The 9,598-nt window shown below is 38.7% G+C and overlaps 3 protein-coding genes across 3 annotated transcripts in view; 2 read left to right on the top strand and 1 right to left on the bottom strand.

Moving 5' to 3' along the window:
• The window catches only part of letm2 (leucine zipper-EF-hand containing transmembrane protein 2), a 149,429-nt gene that overhangs the window by 29,680 nt on the left and 110,151 nt on the right, over positions 1 to 9,598 (top strand). The window lies entirely within an intron of this gene.
• Positions 390 to 2,741, top strand: prnpb (prion protein b). Its single transcript, XM_056247898.1, has one exon. It carries the CDS (start codon positions 970 to 972, stop codon positions 2,722 to 2,724), a length of 1,755 nt encoding a protein of 584 aa, XP_056103873.1. The 5' UTR covers positions 390 to 969; the 3' UTR covers positions 2,725 to 2,741.
• Positions 6,701 to 9,587, bottom strand: sprn2 (shadow of prion protein 2). Its single transcript, XM_056247913.1, has 2 exons — positions 9,500 to 9,587; positions 6,701 to 7,155 (listed from the first exon to the last, which is right to left on the bottom strand). The coding sequence occupies exon 2, from the start codon at positions 7,139 to 7,141 to the stop codon at positions 6,755 to 6,757; it is 387 nt and encodes a 128-aa protein (XP_056103888.1). The 5' UTR covers positions 7,142 to 7,155; positions 9,500 to 9,587; the 3' UTR covers positions 6,701 to 6,754.

The following is a 9,598-nucleotide window of genomic DNA, read 5'->3' as shown; positions in this document are numbered from 1 at the left end:
AAAAAAGGGCTACATGAAATAGACAAAAATTGTTTGTCATACTACAGGAACATTTAGCCTGTTAAATATTACTCGTTCATCTAAATCTTTACCTTAAGTATTGATGTTAAAAAATGGTTTAAGAAAACATTGTTTGAAAAAGGTTTAGGATGTATGTTAGGAACAGAAGGAGGTAAAACCAGAGTTTTGCAAACATGAAATGCTAATTCATTTAGCAATATTGCTTAATTATTGTTGTCCATTAAAACAGATTATAGCTGTATGCCCTATGAGGAATCTTGAGTTCAGCACAAACATTTTGTTCTCAAACAATAATCTCCAACTGAATCAGTCATTTTATATTAAGTATGGCAAGTTAATAAGAAACTTTTTTGAATTAGCTTTTTGGGTGTGTGGCATAAATGAACACTTGCTTTATTTTCAAGATGTTTTATGTCGTTATTGTTGATTTTGTTCTCAGTGGAGTACTCGATTGGAAATAGCCAAAAAGGATTGATAATATCTTAAGGAAAATGCTTGTTTTAGGCTTTTAAAGTATCTTACATCTCAATATAATTTTTTATATGATACAATCTCCCTAAAGTGCATTATGGACGCCAGTTGAAAGTGCTGTATCACCATATTACTCTAGTATGCTTTCCTGTCCATTGATCTCTTATTTTTCACATCTGTGAAATTCCTGTATACTAAAAGAGTCCTCCATTAGAGCTGTAAACACTGACTGCATTTTTAATGATTATGACATGTCTAAAGTGCATCTCTTTTTTAGCAAACACTTCCATAAGTATTTCTAACATTATAAAATACCATTCTTTCTCTCTTGTATAAAACGTCCATTAGGCTCTTGTCTTGTAATATGTAAAGTTTTCTGCATTCCAGTAAGCTTATTTCTTTTGTCTTAAACTCTGAATTGCCTGCTGTTTATCAAGTTTATGCTAACTCAATGTGTCTCGATTTGTTAGGGCCAAAATGGGGCAGTTATGCAAGCTTGTACTGTTCATTTTGGTTCTGATGGCAGTGCTACACAATTCATCAGGAGGAACTAAAGGGTTTCAGAAAGGGAAGAACACCCCTTCCAAGAAGCCATCCAATAAGCCGTCACAAGAGACCAAGACCCAACCTAACTATCCCAGACAACCCTCCTATCCTGGTGCAGGAGGTAACCCAAGCTACCCTAACCAGCAGTACCCTGGTAGAGGCGGCTCCATCCCAGGAGGCTATCCCAACCAGAATCCTGGAGCAGGTAGCTATACAGCTGGAGGAAGCTATCCTTCGGCTGGTGGTAGCCCCAATCAGTATCCGGGAAGAGGCAGCTCCAATCCAGGAGGCTATCCCAAGCAGAATCCTGGAGGAGGTAGCTATCCAGCTGGAGGAAGCTATCCTTCGGCTGGTGGCAGCCCCAGTCAGTATCCGGGAAGAGGCAGCTCCAATCCAGGAGGCTATCCCAACCAGAATCCTGGAGCAGGTAGCTATCCAGCTGGAGGAAGCTATCCTTCGGCTGGTGGCAGCCCCAATCAGTATCCGGGAAAAGGCAGCTCCAATCCAGGAGGCTATCCCAACCAGAATCCTGGAGCAGGTACTTATCCAGCTGGTGGCAACCCCAATCAATATCCGGGAAGGGGAGGTGTTAGCCCAGGAGGGTATCCCAACCAGAATCCTGGAGCAGGTACCTATCCAGCTGGTGGCAACCCCAATCAATATCCTGGAAGAGGTGTTAACCCTGGAGGGTATCCCAACCAGAATCCTGGAGCAGGGGGTTTCTCTAATCAGTATCCAGGTAGAAGTGGGTATAGCCCTGGTGGGTATCCAGCAGCTGGATCTTATCCAGTGAGAACTGCAGGGCAACCTGGAGGATACCCAGGAGGACACCCTTCCGCTGGAGGGGGATATCCCAACTGGAACCCCAACAATAAGATTCTTAGTCCACGTTATGGAGGCTCATTTGGAGGTGGTGGATTTGGCACGGGTGGTTCTCCTTTCTCCCAAACTGTGAAAGGAAGGGGCTATGGTCCTTCCGTACAATCCAAAGGCTTCGCAAAAAAGGCAATGCTAGCTGCAGGTGTTGGTGCAATGGCAGGAATGGCTGTAGGGTATGGAATCGGAAACTTTCCACGCCCTAACTTCCAATTTCGTAGCCCCCAGGAGGAACGCCACTACAACAACTATATGTACAATCGTCCGGACACTCATTCTAAAGGTGGAAACAACAAAGGAGGAACCAGCTACACATCAAAGCTGCCACCCCAGGCTCAGTCATATGACCAATTCATGAACACATGCATGAAGCGAAGTGATCTTTTAAAAGAGCAAAACATGGAGGATTCCGCAGTTCGCAACAACATTCAAAGAGATGAGCCACTGATTGATTATCCAGGTATGAATGAAGACTACTTAGAGAAAGTTGAGCCAAAGAATAATACCATATTACCTACAACTGATTATCCAAAGGATGCAGGGATTCATAAGGATGAGGACAAGGACACAGTGAGTATCGTACAGATTGGCTATCCAGCGCTTATTGAGCAGATGATAGCTCGAAAGTGTGTCGAGCTGTACTTGATTTACTCTGAGAGCTTCCAGGACAAACAGAATGAAAGTTGGAAGGAAAAAAAGCAAGAAAAAAAAGCTCTCAGAAGTTCCAGTAACCATAATTGTAACCATAGCCGTATCTCTGAAGTTCTTCTGTTTCTCACGACTTCCTTTATGCTTCTTAGAGGCACTTAGTAGCACTCTCTACGTTGATTATAAAGGAATGCAGTTGCCCTTCTTTTCTACCCTGCAAATCTAGGAAACCAAAGGTAAAGACATTTCAAATGTGGTGTGTATAATATAAAGGCGTCTTGACTGAAAGTTTCTCTTTTCTACTCAAACTCTAACAAGACTCCAACACTTGCTATTTAAATATATAGTACCAGACAAATATAATGTATATTGGCCATATTCGTTTTATGAATGCATTTTGTTATAAAATCATTGTATAATATACAAAAACTATAATTTTTTTAGTATTATTCCTGGAAAATTAAAAACTGAATTCCTTTAATAAAATGTTAACTGATGCATTTGTTCATAAGAATGTAATGTTATAGATCTATTTATTTATAGTAACTATTTATATTATTTCCAAAGGAATCATCAATAATAATAATAATAATAGTAATATTTTTTTTCCTGAAAAAACACATTTCCTTTTTTAATAAAATGTAAACTGATTCATTTGTCTTGATTGTTTAATAGTTGTTACGACCCGTGCAATAAGGACGGGCTTGACCTGAACTTTGCTGTTGGTAAAAAGGAAACCAGCCCCAGCCAACAGATCACCAAAGACAATTCTAAGTTCCACAAAAAGTATAATTTTGCCCTTTTAAAGCGGCGCCTCAGTAGATCCGTCAATTAGGCTCCTCCGACGGCAGCCAATCCCTGCAAAAACAAAAACCCACACAAAACAGATACCGAGGATCGTAACATAGTAGTAGTTTGTTAGGGATGCACTGATATAAAAAATGTGTCCGATACCGATAATTCTTTATATTTGAAAGCCGATAACTACGGACGCCCTGAACCGGAAAATTCTACAGGTGCTAATCTAACAACATGGCATTAGCTACCATTTGTTTTAGGACGTTACAATATACACTCACCGGCCACTTTATTAGGTACCCCATGCTAGTAACGGGTTGGACCCCTTTTGCCTTCAGAACTGCCTCAATTCTTCGTGGCATAGATTCAACAAGGTGCTGGAAGCATTCCTCAGGGAGTTTGGTCCATATTGACATGATGGCATCACACAGTTGCCGCAGATTTGTCGGCTGCACATCCATGATGCGAATCTCCCGTTCCACCACATCCCAAAGATGCTCTATTGGGTTGAGATCTGGTGACTGTGGAGGCCATTTTAGTACAGTGAACTCATTGTCATGTTCAAGAAACCAATTTGAAATGATTAGAGCTTTGTGACATGGTGGAAGTAGCCATCAGAGGATGGGTACATGGTGGCCATAAAGGGATGGACATGGTCAGAAACAATGCTCAGGTAGGCCGTGGCATTTAAACGATGCCCAATTGGCACTAAGGGGCCTAAAGTGTGCCAGGAAAACATCCCCCACACCATTACACCACCACCACCAGCCTGCACAGTGGTAACAAGGCATGATGGTTCCATGTTCTCATTCTGTTTACGCCAAATTCTGACTCTAACATCTGAATGTCTCAACAGAAATCGAGACTCATCAGACCAGGCAACATTATTCCAGTCTTCAACTGTTCAATTTTGGTGAGCTCTTGCAAATTGTAGCCTCTTTTTCCTATTTGTAGTGGAGATGAGTGGTACCCGGTGGAGTCTTCTGTTGTTGTAGCCCATCCGCCTCAAGGTTGTGCGTGTTGTGGCTTCACAAATGCTTTGCTGCATACCTCGGTTGTAACGAGTGGTTATTTAGGTCACTGTTGCCCTTCTATCAGCTCGAACCAGTCTGGCCATTCTCCTCTGACCTCTGGCATCAACAAGGCATTTCCGCCCACAGAACTGCCGCTCACTGGATGTTTTTTCTTTTTCGGACCATTCTCTGTAAACCCTAGAGATGGTTGTGCGTGAAAATCCCAGTAGATTAGCAGTTTCTGAAATACTCAGACCAGCCCTTCTGGCACCAACAATCATGCCACGTTCAAAGTCACTCAAATCAACTTTCTTCCCCATACTGATGCTCGGTTTGAACTGCAGGAGATTGTCTTGACCATGTCTACATGCCTAAATGCACTGAGTTGCCGCCATGTGATTAGCTGCTTAGAAATTAAGTGTTAACGAGCAGTTGGACAGGTGTACCTAATAAAGTGGCCGGTGAGTGTATATATATATATACTTGGAATGTATATATTTTTCCGGAATATATACTTTACAGGCGAAAACACTTTTCAGACTGGAAGGAGTTATCCAGCTTTATATCTGAGGAAATTGCGGGATCCGGCCAAATGATTGGATACAGAATGATGCACTAAAAATGTATCCATAAAGTATTTACGGTGAAGAGGGTGACAGTACGATTACTGTTAAGTGTTCTCGATCCAGATGGTGTTGCCTATAGACGAGCCTTTAATATAGCGGCCAAATTTTCTTAACGGGCAGATGCGATAACTTTAAAAATGAACATATATCGGCAGCTACCGATACGGTGGCCGATATATCATGCATCCCTGGCATTTAATAGAGTTCACATCTTTTAGTAATTCACTCTAAATGTTGTTTCCCTCAAGAACGTGCAGTGTAAACCGAAATTTACAGTATAAAAAATAAAAACTAGTTTTCAGTGTTTTATAGATCACACAATGGCTGATCTGTTTAAAAGCCCCCTAGCAAAATGAAGACCGTTGCTATGGTAACATCACAGAACAGACTGTGGCCTTCACATGATACATGCTGCACGTTGCTAGGAGACCAGGCTATTCGGAGAACCAACATCATGATTAGGTGAAAGCAAACAAAGTGGGTGGGAATAAGCAGAGTCAATTATTTATTCATTTAAAATCCAGTACAAGGACTAAAGAGTGATATGGTTTAAATTAAAAGACCTGCCAAAATACACATCAAACTCTGAAACTGACAGAAGAGAAACTGACATCACTGGAATGAAAGGAACAGCAAAACTTGTTATTTTTCCATCACATGACACTTCACAGTTCACAAAGTTTGCATTAAATGATTTCAGACATATGAGAGAATGCACTTAGATATTAGCCCTTAAAGCGATTTTAGTTTTAAAGAGGTAGTTCACCCAAAAATGAACATTCTGTCATTAATTACTCACCCTAATGTTGTTCCAAACCAATACGACTTGCTTTCATCTTCAGAACACAAATGAAGATCTTAATGAAATCTGAGAGCTTTCTGTCCCTCCATTGACAGTCTATACGCAACTACTGTACTTTCAAGCCCCAGTAAGGTAGTAAAGACATCGTTAAAGTAATCCATTTGCTTGTTGGTTTAACTTGTTTTATGAAGCGGTGCGAGTACTTTGTTTGCGCAAAAAAACCCATAATTTACCATTTTATTTACAAAATATTAATCTGACGCACGTTCATGTAACAAAGCCTGCTCTCGCGCCAACACAACACAATGTGTGGTGCTCTCGTGAAGGAGCGTTGGAGATTAATACTTTGTAAATAAAGTTGTAAATTATGTTGTTGCTTTTTTGCACAAACAAAGCACTCGTGTCGCTTCATAAAACTGAGGTTAAACCACTGGAGTCACATGGATTGCTATATGATGTCTTTACTACCTTTCTGGGGCTTGAAAGGGGTAGTTGCGTAACTTTCAATGGAGGGACAGTCACAGAAATCTTAATTTGTCTTCCAAAGATGAATGGAAGTCTTACGGGGTTGTAGCAACATGAATTTTTATTTTTGGGTGAACTAAACCTTTAGTAACGACGATGTGAGCACCAAAATAAATAAAATCATAAGTTAAACGTTGCATTACTTTTAGGCAATAGCAGCACAACATAAATTAAATATAATTTAATATTCCTCACACCAACCAACGGCTAAAACATTTAGATATATGTTTAACAGTAAAAATTGAAATGAACTCAACCTCCTTGCCTTGACATACATAAGTCGTCACTGTCTCACATTTCATATTTCATCCTCGTAATAAATAAGTTTCACTTCATCAAAGAAAATGATAGCATCCTCTGTTTAAAATTAAACCTTTCTGCACTATGAAATTATCTCTCAGCAAAACAAATACATCAAACCTTGTAATTCATCCCCACATAAAGATGTGTGCCACTGTTCCTAGTGTTATGAGGATGCTGGCCTGCCCTGAGCTGCCAGTGTTCCTGTAATTCTCCCTGTCTGAGCGACTGTGGTTTCCAGGTCCATCTGGGTAATAGCGCCGGCTGCCCCCTTCGTACTCGTACCTCGGTCTGCCCAGAGAGCCCAGCCCGTATCCGATGGCTGCTCCTCCGAGAGCCCCCGCGGCGGCGGCACCTGCCAGTTTCAGGCCCTTGTTCTGGGAAGGGGCTTTGGCCAGCTTACCCACTCCGCCTCTGCCACCAGAACCACCTCTACGTTTGCAGTGGGCCAAAGGATACAACGACACCACCAGTAACATCCACACCCACATGACCAGGAGCTTCTGATTGCCCATCGTGATTAGAGGTCCTTTCAAAAGACAATGGAAACTAATTTATATCTTGTTACACATTTTAATAAAGGTTCCTATAATTATATTACATCGATTTAAAAGGTAGGACATGCTATTTCAATAATTGTTTCCTTATGTTTTTTTTTTTATTAGCCTTTCACTTTTATTAGAGACTTTTAAAATAGGCTACTTTACAAATAAATGCTATTGGTAACACTTTAAATAAGGTTTCATTTGTTAAAGGTACACTATGTAGCTTTTGGCCAGCTCAAGCAATTAAAAAACAAAGCTGCATGCATTTTGCGGAAGAACATTGTTTTGGTTGTGCTTCGGCTTTGCGTGACTGTGCGGATGAATATGACCCTTCACAATAATGCTTTGAGCTTCTGGCCCGACAGTGGAAACGCGGCTAATGAACTCTGTTAGAGAGCTTCCTTCCTTGCAACATACTTTCATATGCATAGCCTATATTGTTCTCTACTGGAGTTTGTAAATTGATAACTCTGTTAAAGAGCTATACGCTGATTTCACGCAGCCGCCATTTTGAAATCGCTCCGGTGGGAAGAAAACCGTAAGTGTCGCTTTTAATCATAGGAGAGTCGTGAATGCGATGGCATATTGTTGTGTTTAATGTAGAAATTAGTTATTCTAAAAATGTACATACATTTCTTTCATACTTTAGAGTATATACAGTGAAATTCATTTAGAAATAAAACATTTTTTTATATATAATTCAGAACGGAAAAAAAAGAAGCAGGAACGAACTATATACATTGGATATTAACATCCAATAGTGTAAATCGCGGCAGCAGCTTCAGGTTGGTAGTCCAAGCATTGTTGTCTATCTGTACTTCCGGTGTTCTTCCCACCGGAGCCTCGCTTTCGATTTCAAAATGGCGGCAGCGTGAAATCAGCTTATACATGAGGAAATTTATCTCTTCAATAAACACCTGTTGAGTAATAAAAGACCATCTCCCCATCGCCTTTACAACTTTTAAAATCCCCAATTTCTCCAATCTCCAAAAAGCAACTTTTCACTATTTACGGATATGACGAGACACGAAGGGTGAGTGCATGTAGCCTATCATCCAGTCAGGTCTAAAATATAAACACTTCAAACACGCGTAATTTCCATAGGCTATATCAGGGTAAGACAAAAAAAAAAATGTTTTGCAAAGATTAATTATGTTTTTACTTATGTTTTATTTAATTTTGAACAACAAAATGTATAGTGTTACTTTAACAGTTGTTATAGTAACAGTGAAAAATACTCCTCCAGCATTTATTAATATTGGTCAAGGTTAATCTCAACATTCTTAAGATCAAAAGTTCTATCTGTTAACATTAGTAAATGGATGTGAACTACATGGACATGAACATATTTAACTAACATAAACAAAAGTTAATAAATGCTGTAAGAATATATTGGTTCATGTAAGTTAATACTGTACATTAATGTTAACAAAATAAGATTATAAAATATTTTAATAATATAAACACTTTTACAAATAGTAATAGTGGCAAATACGATTTACAAATTATTTATCTCGTTTCATAAACTCCATTTATTCAGACAATTTTGGGTTCTACTTACAACCAGTGTACACTGAAAAAAATTGGTGTAGAAACAATTTTCACAAATAAATACAAAAAAAGGGCAAGTAACACATTGAATTAAACATGAAATTTTGAAGTAGAAAGAGCCTCCTTTTTAAAATGATAAACATTGCTCCTGTTCAAAGTTATTCTAAATATATTTATTTTTATTAATATGTGCTAAGTTTTATTTAAAATTTATTTTAAAATGTTGTTTTTATTAATTGAATATTATAGTATGTATTTTAAAATATTTAATGATTGTTTATTTTTTTAATATAACATTAAATAAACATTTTTATTTTTAAAAATGTTGTTATGTTGAAAATGTTGAATATTTTATTCAACAGAATTATTCTAAACAGATACAGCCTTGGTCAGTTTAGACAATTACAGTGCGGGGAGACACACGCCCTGACTGGTGTATCAATTGTCAAAGCTCACCTAGAATTAGTGCTACGTTCGATTTGCTGACACACAGTGACCCACTTGTTGTGCCATACAGTATATTAATTGTTATACATGTGTTGATTACATAGACATCCATGCTGATGTCACAACGGTTATTTCAAACTATTACTGTAATATGAAAAATAAATAAATTAAAATAGTTAAACCAATGAAAAATCTTTAGGATACATTACATTAGATTTGATATATTAAATGTGTTGCCTCAGTATTCATGCAATAATATCATTTATCATCTTCCTTATTTAGCAAATCTCAACAAAGTCCCATCTGTTATAATAAACAGAAGCATCTTACCGGGTGATGATCAGTGTCTTCTCTTCAGCGCTTGAACTGCCCAGTCTTACTGTGAGAAGCTGCTCTGTGTTGTAAACAACCACCTTATGAAACCACACA

Source organism: Rhinichthys klamathensis, unplaced genomic scaffold (genome assembly GCF_029890125.1).
Source record: "Rhinichthys klamathensis goyatoka isolate OS25496 unplaced genomic scaffold, OSU_Roscu_1.1 h1tg000050l_1, whole genome shotgun sequence".
Taxonomy (NCBI): domain Eukaryota; kingdom Metazoa; phylum Chordata; class Actinopteri; order Cypriniformes; family Leuciscidae; genus Rhinichthys; species Rhinichthys klamathensis.
Note: the sequence above shows the minus strand (reverse complement) of the source record. Positions and strands in the feature narration are given on the sequence as shown.

What these genes read in the sequence shown, in the direction of transcription:
- prnpb (XM_056247898.1), top strand. Translation starts at nt 970, where the DNA reads ATGGGGCAGTTATGCAAGCTTGTACTGTTCATTTTGGTTCTGATGGCA.
- sprn2 (XM_056247913.1), bottom strand. Translation starts at nt 7,141, where the DNA reads ATGGGCAATCAGAAGCTCCTGGTCATGTGGGTGTGGATGTTACTGGTG.